Here is a 16217-nt window from a genome sequence, read left to right as displayed (position 1 = left end):
GAAACGCTGAGGTTTGCAGACGCTTCAGCTGACAGTGGTCTAACACATCCCTTGCGGGGTGTCCAAATCGAGACCAGACGGGGACCCACACTCTCTCACTCCAGGTAATGGGGTTAGACTAAATCCTAGAGGGATTCTTGGCTTCACACCTACTCACATGCTAGGAACACTTAGGTGCATCTAGCTAGGCATCATACGAGTACGTGCACTCTTTTATCATGCCTTATATATTCATGTATATATTCATGATTATTGCAAGATGGTAGAACTGTACTATCCTTTTATATTCACTATACTGCTAATCATTTATCTCTGCTACTGTCTAACGGTTGTTGCAGCACATCTATTTTACACTAGAAGAACAATTGTGCAATAAATTCTTATTGTAACACGCCCAGCGCTGCGGTGTGCGACTTTTTGGAAAATCTTCTCCTGTTAGTGTTGGGGTTTCTTTGGAATGGCATTATACATTTGGTTGTCAACCCACCTCACCTCACCAGTGAAGGACTACGAGATAATATAGCTCAAAACTAGATGGATCACTGACATAATATAGAAAACAACAATATTGTGATACAAAAACATTGTGTCAAAAATTTTGAATACAAAAATATTGTGTCCCTATAGGTATTACTGTAAGTAAACAAATAGAAAAAATGTTGTTGCACACTAGAATCATTAAAAAACACAAAAATATCTTAATTTTAATATATATATATCTATATATATATATATATATATATAGATATATATAGTTTAACATAGTAAATCTTGAACATTTTAATATATAACATTAATATAATGTAAGTTAAATAATTTTTAATACTATATAAAAAATATATACTTATATAAACACACACACATATATGCGTGTGTGTGTTTATTGCATATATATATATAATGTAACACGAATATTGCAAAGTATATATTTTACGTTATATTACGTTTTGTGGATTATTTTTTTAATTTGCTACTATAAAAAGCATATATATATATATAAATATAGATAGATAGATAGATAGATAGATAGATGTACATAGATATATATATATATATATATATATATATATATATATATATATATATATATATATATATATATATATATATATATATTCACTGAAAAAACCATAGGTTTCACACCAGTTATAGTTAGCTGGAAATTTTACTGACATAAAACCATTGAAATTCCCACCTTATAGTTAGTTGGACTCACTATAACTCGCGTGCCCGCAATGCACTGCTGATGATGTCACATATTACATCATTCATGACATGGTTAGTGACATCACTGATGACATCTCAAATGACATCACTGATGACATCACTGATGACATCTCAAATGACATCACTGATGACATCACTGATGACAGCTCAGTTGACATCACTGATGACATCACTGATGACATCATCCAGTGTCTGTGTGTTTCTGTAAAGTTAAAATATGTTTTACATATTGAAGAGTGAGTGTATGTATGAGTGTCTGGATGAAGGATTTAGTAGGTGCGTGACTGACTGTATGAGTGAGTGATTAAATGTGTCTTAGTGAATGCATGGGTTAGTGACTAAACTGTCTGAATGTGTACATCATTATGTTTGTTGTTGTGTAAGCTGCTGCATGTGAGAGTTGTCATATATACATGACTATATATAACAGCCTGTGATTGCATAAGTGACTGTATCTATCAATATGTACTTGTATCAGTGATTGTAAAAGACAGTAAGTATGTGTTAGTCTATGTTTAAATAAGCAAGGTTTTGTGTGTATAACTGCATAGTTGTGGAAATGGGAGTGCGATTGATTCTTTACATGACTGACTAGGTGTATGAGTAACTCCATGGATGAGTGGCAGTGTGTGAGTCTCTGTATAGGTGTATGAGTGCATATGTTGGTCTTGTATTGATGAGTGACTGTATGTATGAAAGATTGTATGGGTGAATGAGTGGATGTGTGTGCGTATGTGGTAAGTGGTTTTACAGTGTCAATGGTTTCAGGAATGGTAGTTTGTATTTAACACTAGGTGTATCATGTGTTAGATTAGAGTGTGAGGAGGTGTACTGTATTATCACATGGATGATGTCATCAGTGATGTCATCAGTGATGTCATTTGAGATGTCATCAGTGATGTCATCAGTGATGTCATTTGAGATGTCATCAGTGATGTCATCAGTGATGTCACTAACCATGTCCTGAATGATGTAATATGTGACATCATCAGCAGTACATTGCGGGCGCGCGAGTTATAGTGAGTCCAACTAACTATAACGTGGGAATTTCAATGGTTTTATGTCAGTAAAATTTCCAGCTAACTATAACTGGTGTGAAACCTATGGTTTTTTCAGTGAATTCCATAGGTTTTTTAATAGCTAATTTCTATAGCTATGAAATATAATATTTTTTATAATGAATCCTATATTGTATATTTATGTAATACTATTTTTTTTATGTATATTGTTCATGTTTATTTATTTTTTTCTTTTATGCCATGGAGCGCTCCCGGTGCGCGTACCGGTGAGCGCACCGGTAAGCGCAGTGTTGCGGCGCGCCCCGGTGCCCCGGTGAGCGTCCCGTTAGCGCTATTTCCGCGAACAAAACATCATCATGACGTATCGCGTAGCCGCGTGATGCGTCTTATGATGCACGGCAATAAGCGCATCCGGAAGCGCCCGAGCGCATACGATCGCGCTACATAAGCGCCCCGGGGCGCGTAGCATAAGCGCGTCGGGTCATGTGACCTGAAAATAACACTTTTCATTGGTTCAGAACAGTTTTGTTTTCCAAATGATGAAAGCCCGGGTCATGTGACCTGAAAATGACACTTTTCATTGGTTCAGAACAGTTTTGTTTTCCAAATGATGAAAGCCCCCACCTTTTTTCCTCATTCTCACTTTGTTCTTTGAGTGAGGAAGACCTGTTTCTATTCATTTAGAAATGGCTACAGTAGCAGCAGCAGCAGGAGCATCTGCACCACCACCACCACCACAAGGACCACCACAACACCACATTGGTGGTGAAGAAGAAGAGGAGGAGGAGGAGGAGGAGGAGGAGGAGGAGGAGAGGCACTTCCTGCCGGAAGATAATCCCCCTTATAAACCTAAGGAGCACTTTGTGTGGGAGTTTTTTAAAATCCCAAAGGACCAAAAAAAAGTCAATGCGCCCAAAGTGACATCTCTGATCTGTGGCACTGTACTTTCCAGGGGGAACCCTGCCAATAAATATTCATTTGGGAACCACACAATGCTTCGCCACATGCAACTTTCAGGGAAGGAGTGGAGCGGAGCTGGCCATTTTCTTGGAGAAATTCAGCCAATTCCGTCCATCAACGCCAAAGTTATTCCCAATAGAATGTTGCGGATTTCCTATGGAAACTAGGTCCTAACTATAACTACCTACTGGCGACCGCCAGTAGGTAATATATATATATATATATATATATATATACGTGATGTGAGAACTGGTAAAAGAAACGAGGCACTGAAGAAAGCCTATGCTGAAACGCGTCTGCCACAGCGTTTCTAAATACCTGCAACCACGCGCTGTTTAGACTCTCTGAAATAAATCCAGTTCTGAATTTTCCTGGTGTGTCGGGCTCATTTTGATGTAAGTGAGCATCTGGTATTCATGTTTAGACCAAGTTGCTGGATTCTTGGTCGCCGACACCCCCTCTCGGTCTGGAGTGACACAGCAAACCAGCAACCCTGTGGATTGTGTACTTGGAAGGTACAGCGTGTCACCCCCCCAAGCGGAAACATAGCCACTGTGCGTCGTCGTCTACTCGGGGAGAGAGCGATGTAGATTTACTACTGGGGAAAACAACTGGCTTCAAGCTAAAACTGTTCTCCTGGGATCCAAAGCCGAAGGTGAAAGAAGCTGTGATATTGCCACTTGGTGTTTGGTAATACCCCTCACTGTATGGGTTACCACATTGCACTACGTTCACCAGAATGCAACGGGACCCAGGCCAGCGCGAGAACCCATGCAGCGCACCTGATAACAATCTCGCCGTGGGAGTGGCTAAGGAACCATTCTGAAAAGATGCAAAGCCCGTGATGTGAGAACTGGTAAAAGAAACGAGGCACTGAAGAAAGCCTATGCTGAAACGCGTCTGCCACAGGGTTTCTAAATACCTGCAACCACGCGCTGTTTAGACTCTCTGAAATAAATCCAGTTCTGAGTTTTCCTGGTGTGTCGGGCTCATTTTGATGTAAGTGAGCGTCTGGTGTTCATGTTTAGACCAAGTTGCTGGATTCTTGGTCGCCGACACCCCCTCTCGGTCTGGAGTAACACAGCAAACCAGCAACCCTGTGGATTGTGTACTTGGAAGGTACAGCGTGTCACCCCCCCAAGCGGAAACATAGCCACTGTGCGTCGTCGTCTACTCGGGGAGAGAGCGATGTAGATTTACTACTGGGGAAAACAACTGGCTTCAAGCTAAAACTGTTCTCCTGGGATCCGAAGCCGAAGGTGAAAGAAGCTGTGATATTGCCACTTGGTGTTTGGTAATACCCCTCTCTGTATGGGTTACCACATTGCACTACGTTCACCAGAATGCAACGGGACCCAGGCCAGCGCGAGAACCCATGCAGCGCACCTGATAACAATCTCGCCGTGGGAGTGGCTAAGGAACCATTCTGAAAAGATGCAAAGCCCGTGATGTGAGAACTGGTAAAAGAAACGAGGCACTGAAGAAAGCCTATGCTGAAACGCGTCTGCCACAGCGTTTCTAAATACCTGCAACCACGCGCTGTTTAGACTCTCTGAAATAAATCCAGTTCTGAATTTTCCTGGTGTGTCGGGCTCAATTTGATGTAAGTGAGCGTCTGGTGTTCATATATATATATATATATATATATATATATATATATATATATATATATATATATATATATATAAATTCCACAGCACAAAGGTCCTCCACTTCCCAAGTCCAGTGGCAGTGGTGAACATATGGGTGAGGAGCCCAACACTAATAACTATTAACTTTTCTTTTTGCCGGAAAGAAAATCCGCACTTTGTGGTTGCTCAAATGATGCTTTAATCCATAGATCATCAAGGCCCCATGCAGTCATCTTGAAACACTAGATGCATTTCATCATGCAACGGATTGGGTGTTTCTTGATCACTCCATGGTGAGTCCGTGAATTCTGATCTGTGAAATGCTGTTCTTTGAATTCACTGTAGGTGGTTGCCACTGGTTCCCTGTGTTGGTGGTCACTATCCCCAAGTGTGAGCCTCAATGGTTAAATACACGTATTACCTGTATATGAATCTTTACAGTGGCGACGAGGATTTGATCTGCGATTTCTGTTCCATAGATTTCTGTGCTGGTTGTCTCTACCACCAGATGTGGTTTACACCCTCTCTTTGAAGCATGTTTTTCACCTGAATCTCGTTTCTTTACCGTGAATCTTTCTCTGCAGACTGGCCAGCAAACTGCGGGTCTCCGGCAATCACACCAAAATCCCTGCAAGGAAGAATAGCTAATGGCGAAGAAGTTACCCCTCATTCATGGCCTTGGCAAGTCTCAGTGCAAGTAAGTATCACCCCTAAGTGCATGCTCTGAAGATGTGAAATACACCTAGGTATGAACATATCAGTTTTAGCAAATGGCATCTTGTGCATTTGTCTTGGTTCTAACCCATGTTATATTATGTTTTGGATTTTTATAAAGTGCCTTCATAGTGGAACGTGCTGGACCTGATTACCAAAGAAAGTGCATTTGGAGAAAAATGATCTGTGGGCAAATGTGTGCTTGTGAGAAAATTGCACATTTTCACTAACTGACAAATCTTTATCGTCTTCCAGATATAAAATGCACATAGCACAAGATCTTTAAAATAGTATCAACAATAATGGGCACTTACGCACTGTATAGTCTAAGAAATAAACTAGCCATTGAGATCCCACTAAATGGCTCCACAGTCAGATAAAGCTCTCACGATAATTTCTTGTCACTTGTCAGTGTGAAAGAATAGTTTGCAAACTTCGTTTTGCAGACAACAGGCTGGTGCCATGTGCTCTGTAAATTTGCTCTCTTAAGCTTTCTAGGGAAATGGACAGTTCAGGATCAGGGAAAACCGGAGAATATCCTTTAGTTACACTATTGTGAGTCAGCAAAATACTATGGGTTTTGCTTTTTGTTGGGGTGTGTCCCACCATTTTAGCATTGATTGCCCTTTTTCATTTTGCACAGTGAAATGGCGGATTAACTGCTCTGTCCCTTCACCACCACCAAGAGTTAGAAATGCAAGGTTCAAAGCTAAAGAAGTGCATCATACATATACAAACTCATGACCTGATTCTCAAAGTTTTTCTGTGGTGTAATTGTGCCTTATTCCTGTCTTAATTCTGAGTCATGCCCAAGTAGTAAGGCTTGATCCACCAAGCATTTTCTGTGAGTAGTTTCTAGGAGTAAGAAATGGTTAGTCGGAGAAACTTTGAGTAAACGATCTTGCTCCTGGAAATCGGTGAGCGGGTCGCGCTAAAGCATATATTAAGACACACCCGCTGACAGAAAAAAGTTTTGTGTTTGCATGTGTGCATGTCTGCAGTCAGCTTCCATTCAGGTTGTTTCAAAGACAGCTACAGGAACTCGTGTGTTTTTGTGGCTTTTTAGCTTGAATTCCAGCGGATCTAGAATTTATTCTATAACGTATCATTCCCACATAGACGGGGACCCCAACAGGGAAGATCTACATCAGAAATATACAGATTTTATTACTCTTTTTTTAGAGTCTTTGTAGTCCTCTCACATATCATGAATCTTCCCTTTTTTAACTAAACAGCATGCAGGACACACTTAGGCGTTGTGGCAAAACCACTGAGGACCTGTAACCCTATCACTAATCCTCTCTTCGGCGTATGAAAGGGTGCCAAATAACAGTGCTTACCAAGAGTGTAGCGGGTAGGCAGAGTCAAATATCTAAAAATGTTCACACGAGGGCCGGCACACCACGGTGGCCCCAGTACTCTTTCAATAATGTCTCAAAATGCCCTACTACCATCTTTGCTGTCAAGAGGCAACAGTTCTTATAGAGGTTTGGAGCCAAGCTCTTGTCAACAGTACGTGATCAATAACTGTTAAGTTCTTCTTGAAGTACTAGAACATCAATTTAGGAGCCAGTTTCAAACCCAGAACCAGGAAAGATAGCAGCGACAAAACACAATCAATAACAAAAAGTATGGATGGGGGAAGACGCAAGGTGAAAAAAACCACCTTTTTTTTTTTAAAGTAGAGAGGTAGTAGCCAAGAAGAATGTGCTAAAGATCAAACTTTGTATGATTATTGGTTTGTCCTAAGGTGAAAAATCCACTCTCAATGGTTTTTTGAAAGCTGGGCTGTGAAGAGAAACATTTCGGCTTGAGGAGATTCAGCAGCGAAGCTATGAAGTGCTTTTGAATATCAATCTGAAGTGACAAAGTGAACCCAAAGAAGATACCTATAATTTCCCACCTCCGCTCTAAGGATAGCTTCACAAACTACAAAGCATGTAGTTCCGGCTCCTGCGCTAAGGCGGAAGAGTGTCGACCACTGCTTTAAAGCAGCGCAATGGACAAAAAATTAATAACAACAGTAGGTATTATCATTTTATTTTTAGTATTGCAGTTGCCACCAGGTTAGGCGGGGCGGGGCTGGGCTCCCCCACGTCACAGGGAGGAGGAGTGGCTGAGGCTGCACCTAAAGTGCACATGACTGTTTGGCCGGCCGTCTTGGGCCAGCCAAACCGTCATGCGCACTTTTCATGTTCTCCATTCAGCCTGCATTACAACCTGGGTAGAGAACATGCCCAGGCTCCCACTCCCTCTCTGAGCTGCGAACGACAGTGCTCAAACCAATCAAAACACTGATATCAGCAGCGTCGTGATTGGCTAGGGGAGTCTGGAAGCCTAGGTGCTCCCTATTCCTGGTTCCTGTGAGGAGAGGCTACGGCGGGCAATGACGACAGTGACCAGCAGGTAAGTTTTCTCTTTTATTTATTTCCTAACCCCTCCCTACATTCCCCACCTCCCTGCCACCATCCCCTACCACCCACCACTGAAAGCCTGCCAACAATCAATGACATTAAGAAGAACAGAAGTACAGCTCTCTGCTCCAGACCAAGAATACCAGAAGAATAGCATGTATCAACAGTTTTTAATGGTTAATGTTCATATGCCAAATCATTCAAATATTGTATAATAAAGATACAATTTTGAAGCTTATTGCAACTCAAGAGCTCTAATTACTTGTGTAGATGTATTCGTTTTTGGGAAATAAACTTGTAGGGTTCCTAAATGTTGAAAACTCCTTCCATTGTATCTGACACAAGAAATCTTCATATTTCATTTTCAATGTTGTTTCACTTACAAGAAGCATTGGCAATGCCAATAGATCTAGCTTAAGTATTAAAGTGACTTTTGTGTCACTGCTGGGTGTAGACTCTCGACAAGTAATCTTATGCGCACTCTGTCAGTCATCTTTGCACTTATGCATCCATTCATCGATCCCCTGACTCATCCTTCCATTCGCTCTCTGACACAACTGTAATAAAACACACACAAACTCAACAACATATGCAGGATGAATTAAAAGAATAAAAGTAGAAAAAAAGAATGTATGCGGCCTTCTAAACACAGCTAGCATATCCTAACTAAACATAGCAGCTGGTGTCTGTCTTGCAAACGTATTGTAAACAGTCTTTCATTGTTTTAAAGTTCAACATGGCCTCCACATTTAGAACCAACATGTTGGCCATATAGGAATGGTAAAGCAATGATACACCAAGGGCAACAGCATTCCATAATGATCTCCTGGCTTAGAGGAAGTGGGCACGTGGAATGCTGTGTAATGTAGATCAAATAAGCGGGAAGCAGGCACCCCATTAGCACTGCATGAAGAGCTGTGGTACCGTGTTAAATCTATACTAATATAATAAAGAGAGAGCCCAAACCTTTGAGGCGGGTAATCTCAGGAACCACAGCATCAATCACAACACCCAATACAGCGTTGGAAAGGGCAGTTGCATCAGAAGGACATAGGCTATGCAGACACCCACCATATACATTTAAAAGGTAAAAGAACCGTGCCAGCAAAGTAGTCCCTTGTGGGCGTGTCTGCGTTGTGCTGTGGGCGTGTGCTGGGGCGTGACAAACGCTGGGGGCGTGTGGTACGGTCCGCCCTTAATTCCATGTCTCATATCGTGTGCTAATCCCACCCTGCTCCCTTTAAATACCCCTGCACCCCATAATCATAACCCACCCTTACTCCTTAAAATACCCCAACACCCTTAAACACTAACCCATCTTAACCCTATAAATACCCCTGTACCCCCAAACCTAGCCCTGAACCCTTAAAATACCCCTGTACCCCAAAACCCAAACCTACCCCTGAACCCTAAAAATACCCCTGTACTTCAAAACCCAAACCTAGCCCTGAACCCTAAAAATAACCCTGTACCCCAAAACCCAAATCTACCCCTGAACCCTAAAATACGCCTGTACCCCAAAACCCAAACCTAGCCCTGAACCCTAAAAATACCCCTGTACCCCAAAACCCAAACCTAGCCCTGAACCCTTAAAATACCCCTGTACCCCAAAACCCAAACCTACCCCTGAACCCTAAAAATACCCCTATACCCCAAAACCCAAACCTATCCCTGATCCCTAAAACTACCCCTGTACCCCATAACCCAAAACTATATCTGAACCCTTGAAATACCCAAACACCCCAAAACATATACCTCAGTACCCCAAAACATATACCCCTATACCCATACTTACCTTCTCTAAACATAAAAAAAACCATGCTTTTACCATTCATGCATTTACTACGAATTTCGTTGTAAATGTATGCGTGGTAAAAGCATACCGGGGCACGTCGCGTAAGCGCGTCATGACGTTGCGCGATCGTATGCGATCGCGTGATTCCGGGTGCGCTTACGCAGTGCGTCATATGACGCATCACGCGACTACGCGAAACGTCATGATGTTGTTTTCGTTCGCAGGAATAGCGCTCTCGGGACGCTCCCCGGTACGCGCCCCGGGGCGCGCCGTAACATTGCGCTTACCCGTGCGTTCACCGGTACGCGCCCCGGGAGTGCTCCGGGGCACGTACCAGGGCAAACAATAAAAAAATATATATATATTTACACTATTTAAAATTTATTATAAAAATTATTACTTTCTTACCTATAGATATTTGCTATTAAAAAACCTATGAAATTCACTGAAAAAAACATAGGTTTCACCCCAGTTATAGTTAGGAATTAGCATTTAAAAAACCTATTAAATTCACTGAAAAAAACATAGGTTTTACACCAGTTATAGTTAGCTGGAAATTTTACTCGCATAAAACCATTGAAATTCCCACGTTATAGTTAGTTGGACTCACTATAACTTGCGCGTGCAATGCACTGCTGATGACGTCACATATTACATCACTCATGACATGGTCAGTGACATCACTCAATGGTTTTATGCGAGTAAAATTTCCAGCTAACTATAACTGGTGTAAAACCTATGGTTTTTTCAGTGAATTTAATAGGTTTTTTAAATGCTAATTCCTAACTATAACTGGGGTGAAACCTATGGTTTTTTCAGTGAATATATATATATATATATATATCTATCTATATATATATATATATATATATATATATATATATATATATATATATATATATATATATATATATATATATATATATATATATATTACCTACTGGCGATAGCCAGTAGGTATATATAGTTAGGATTTTTTTCCTATGGGATTTTTGAAAATTCTATGTCGAATAACTTTGGCGTTTGGGGACAGAATTGGCTGAAATTTTCAGGAAAATGGAACATTTTGTTTCTGAGCAGCCCCTGAAAATTTGGGGGGGGTTTCGTCAAGGGGGGGCCGAGAAAAAAGGGGGGTCCCAAAACGTGTTTTTCCCATGCAATTTTCCATAGGGCGGTTGGCCTCACTTTTAGCCTGAACGGCTGAATGGATTTACACCAAACTTGGCAAAATTGTAGGGACTGGTAGCCCGATGTGCCTTTGCTATGTCTCAAGATATAGGCTCCAGTGGTTTTTACGAAAATTAACTTTGAAAAATATATATTGGGCTACATTGGGCTATATATATGTTGGAGCCCAAATGTAGCCCAATGTAGCCCAATGTAGCCCAATGTAGCCCAATGTAGCCCAAAGATGGCCACCAGAGACAAAAAAAACAAATGTAGCCCAAATATCAGCCAGATGTAGCCCAACTATAGCCCAATGACAGAATGTCCCAGAGTGTTCTAAAGAACAACTAGAGTGCTAACAGTCCTACTTATTACAAAGGTATGGCACACCTGAAGCCATCTTGATTGGAATAAAGTGGTAACTCTTAAAACATTTAATTTAAAAAGGAACAAAATGAGGGGGTTCATTTTGCCATAGAAAGTATGATTAGCGAATATATGACGAAATCCCGCATACCATCAGTCCGCAAAAAAAATCCCGCATGTACTATTAGGCCGCAAATTAAAATAACGAAAACTTTTAGAACGAATATGCCTTTAGCATACACTAAACAACTAAACTACCCTAAACCCTAAAACACTACCCCCAGCATGACCCTACACTACACAAACAGTACAACACTACCCTAAACCCTAAAACACTACCCCCAGCATGACCCTACACTACACAAACACTACAACACTACCCTAAACCCTAAAACACTCCCCCCAGCATGACCCTACACTACGCAAACACTACAACACAACCCAAAACCCTAAAACACTACACCCCAGCATGACCCTACACTACGCAAACACTACAACACTACCCTAAACCCTAAAACACTACCCCCAGCATGACCCTACACTACACAAACACTACAACACAACCCTAAACCCTAAAACACTACCCCCAGCATGACCCTACACTACGAAAACACTACAACACAACCCTAAACCCTAAAACACTACCCCCAGCATGACCCTACACTACGCAAACACTACAACACTACCCTAAGCCCTAAAACACTACCCCCAGCATGACCCTACACTACGCAAACACTACAACACTACCCAAAACCCTAAAACACTACACCCCAGCATGACCCTACACTACGCAAACACTACAACACTACCCTAAACCCTAAAACACTACCCCCAGCATGACCCTACACTACGCAAACACTACAACACTACCCAAAACCCTAAAACACTACACCCCAGCATGACCCTACACTACGCAAACACTACAACACTACCCTAAAACACTACCCCCAGCATGACCCTACACTACGCAAACACTACAACACTACCCTAAACCCTAAAACACTACCCCCAGCATGACCCTACACTACGCAAACACTACAACACTACCCTAAACCCTAAAACACTACCCCCAGCATGACCCTACACTACGCAAACACTACAACACTACCCTAAACCCTAAAACACTACCCCCAGCATGACCCTACACTACGCAAACACTACAACACTACCCAAAACCCTAAAACACTACCCCCAGCATGACCCTACACTACGCAAACACTACAACACTACCCAAAACCCTAAAACACTACCCCCCAGCATGACCCTACACTACGCAAACACTACAACACTACCCAAAACCCTAAAACACTACCCCCAGCATGACCCTACACTACGCAAACACTACAACACTACCCAAAACCCTAAAACACTACCCCCAGCATGACCCTACACTACGCAAACACTACAACACTACCCAAAACCCTAAAACACTACACCCCAGCATGACTCTACACTACGCAAACACTACAACACTACCCAAAACCCTAAAACACTACGCCCCAGCATGACCCTACACTACGCAAACACTACAACACTACCCAAAACCCTAAAACACTACCCCCAGCATGACCCTACACTACGCAAACACTACAACACTACCCAAAACCCTAAAACACTACCCCCAGCATGACCCTACACTACGCAAACACTACAACACTACCCTAAACCCTAAAATACTACACCCCAGCATGACCCTACACTACGCAAACTCTACAACACTACCCAAAACCCTAAAACACTACCCCCAGCATGACCCTACACTACGCAAACACTACAACACTATCCTAAACCCTAAAACACTACGCCCAGCATGACCCTACACTACGCAAACACTACAACACTACCCTAAACCCTAAAACACTAGCCCCAGCATGACCCTACACTACGCAAACACTACAACACAACCCTAAACCCTAAAACACTACCCCCAGCATGACCCTACACTACGCAAACACTACAACACTACCCTAAACCCTAAAACACTACCCCCAGCATGACCCTACACTACGCAAACACTACAACACAACCCTAAACCCTAAAACACTACCCCCAGCATGACCCTACACTAAACAACCACCACAACTCTACACTACACTAACACAACACTACACTACACAACACTACACTACACTACACAATCACTAACCCATGAAAAAATTAACACAAACCCACTTACCTCTCTCGTCATCGTGGTTTTCACAACGCAAATGCATTTTCCATACATGCCTTTAAAACGTAATTCTTTGTAAAGGCATGCGCGATAAATGCACATGCGTTTTGAAAAAATGCGGGATAATGGTATGCGAGGTCAATGACCTTGCGGGATAATGGTATGCGGACTGAAAGTCTGCAGGATAAAAAATGCAGGAAAATGGCTGCAAACCATGATTAGCAGCAGACTTCCCTGGTGAGCACTAGCTTTACTACAGTGATCTAATGAGCAACTAGAGTGCTAACATTCAGAATTTATGGCAAATGTGTGACACATCTGAATGCCTTCTTGATAGAACCAAAGTAAACAAGCATTGAAAATGCAATAGATCTCGCCCTCGTTTAAGTTAAAGCCATTCTGTTTGTAATGAGTTGGCTTTTTAGCTTTGCTTTTATTAGTGTTTTTAAAACGTTCATGTAAATAACATGCATATGTATGCATATATGTATATGTATGCATGCATTTATATTTATATAGATATGCAGACTATATATGTTTATATATGTATTCACTGAAAAAACCATAGGTTATAGACCATATATAGTTAGGAATTTGCATTTACAAAACCTTGAAAATTCACTGAAAAAACCATAGGTTAGAGACCATATATAGTTAGCTGGACATTTTATTGACATAAAGCCAATGAAATTCCATATATAGTTAGTTGCACTAACTATATATCGCGCACCCGCAATCCAATGCTGATGATGTCACATATTACATCATTCATGACATGGTCAGTGACATCACTGATGACATCACTGATGACATCTCAAATGACATCACTGATGACATCTCAAATGACATCACTGATGACATCATCTAGTGTCTGTGTGTTTTTGTAAAGTTTAAATATGTTTTACATATTGAAGAATGAGTGGATGTATGGAAGACTGAGTGTGTGTGTGGCTGGCTGGGAGGTGTGTGACTGTGCATATCAATGTGTACTTGTATCAGTGATTGTATAAGAGAGTAAGTATGTGTTAGTATATGTGTGAAAAGTATGGTGTTCTGTGTTTAACTGTATAGATGAGGGAAATCGAAGTGTGATTGATTCTTCACAGGACTGACTAGGTGTATGAGTGCATATGAAAGTGTTGTAATAATGAGTGACTGTATGTATGAGTGATTGTATGGGTGAATGAGTGAATGTGTGTGTAGACGTAGGAATCAGTGAGTGCGTATGTAGTAACTGGTATTGGTGTGTCATGATGTCATCAGTGATGTCATTTGAGATGTCATCAGTGATGTCATTTGAGAAGTCATCAGTGATGTCATCAGTGATGTCACTGAAGTATGGTGTTCTGTGTTTAACTGTATAGATGAGGAAATGGAAGTGTGATTGATTCTTTACAGGACTGACTAGGTGTGTGAGTAACTCCATGGATGAGTGGCAGTGTGTGAGTGTCTGCATAGGTTTATGAGTGCATATGATAGTGTTGTCATAATGAGTGACTGTATGTATGAGTGATTGTATGGGTGAATAAGTGAATGTGTGTGTAGACGTAGGAATCAGTTAGTGCGTATGTAGTAACTGGTATTGGTGTGTCATGATGTCATCAGTGATGTCATTTGAGATGTCATCAGTGATGTCATCAGTGATGTCATTTGAGATGTCATCAGTGATGTCATCAGTGATGTCACTGACCATGTCATGAATGATGTAATATGTGACATCATCAGCAGTGGATTGCGGGTGCGCGATATATAGTTAGTGCAACTAACTATATATGGAATTTCATTGGCTTTATGTCAATAAAATGTCCAGCTAACTATATATGGTCTCTAACCTATGGTTTTTTCAGTGAATATATATATATATATATATATATATATATATATATATATATATATATATTACCTACTGGCAGTCGCCAGTAGGTATATATAGTTAGGATTTTTTTGAATAGGGATTTCTGAAAATTCTATGTTGAATAACTTTGGCGTTGATGGACGGAATTGGCTGAAATTTTCAGGAAAATGGCACATTTTGTTTCTGAGCGTCCATTAAAAGTTTGGGGGGGGTTTCGTCAAGCGGGGGATGAGAAAAAAGGGGGGTCCCAAAACGTGTTTTTAACATTGAGTTTTCCATAGGGCGGTTGGACTCACTTTTAGCTCGAACGGCTGAATGGATTTCCACAAAACTTGGCAAAATTGTAGGGACTGGTAGCCCGATGTGCCTTTGCTATGTCTCAAGATATATGCTCCAGTGGTTTTTACGAAAATTAACTTTGAAAAATATATATTGGGCTACATTGGGCTATATATATGTTAGAGCCCAAATGTAGCCCAATGTAGCCCAATGTAGCCCAATGTAGCCCAAAGATGGCCACCAGAGACAAAAAAAAACAAATGTAGCCCAAATATCAGCCAGATGTAGCCCAACTATAGCCCAGTGACAGAATGTCCCAGAGTGTTCTAAAGAACAACTAGAGCGCTAACAGTCTTACTTATGACAAAAGTATGGCACACCTGAAGTCATCTTGATTGGAATAAAGTGTTAACACTTAAAACATTTAATTTGCAAAGGAACAAAATGAGGGGGTTCATTTTGCCATAGAAATTATGATTAGTGCTGAAGAAAGAAAAATTAGGGCACATTTTGAGTGACTTCTCAAATCCTCTTATATTTCATTAAAAAAATTCTGATATGCAGTCTCCCAAGATGGCCACCAGAGACAAAAGAGCCCAAATGTAGCCCAAATATCAGCC

At 41.1% G+C, this 16217-nt stretch overlaps 1 protein-coding gene across 1 annotated transcript in view; it reads left to right on the top strand.

Annotated features, from left to right (window-relative positions):
* The window catches only part of LOC144818575 (ovochymase-2-like), a 482736-nt gene that overhangs the window by 414985 nt on the left and 51534 nt on the right, over positions 1 to 16217 (top strand). Inside the window, exon 21 of the mRNA XM_078676114.1 lies at positions 5422 to 5534. Within this exon, the coding sequence (XP_078532240.1) occupies positions 5422 to 5534 (113 nt within the window). The remainder of the gene's footprint in view (positions 1 to 5421; positions 5535 to 16217) is intronic.

Source organism: Lissotriton helveticus, chromosome 2_1 (assembly GCF_964261635.1).
Source record: "Lissotriton helveticus chromosome 2_1, aLisHel1.1, whole genome shotgun sequence".
Lineage (NCBI taxonomy): Eukaryota > Metazoa > Chordata > Amphibia > Caudata > Salamandridae > Lissotriton > Lissotriton helveticus.
This window is presented reverse-complemented; position numbering and strand designations above follow the sequence as displayed.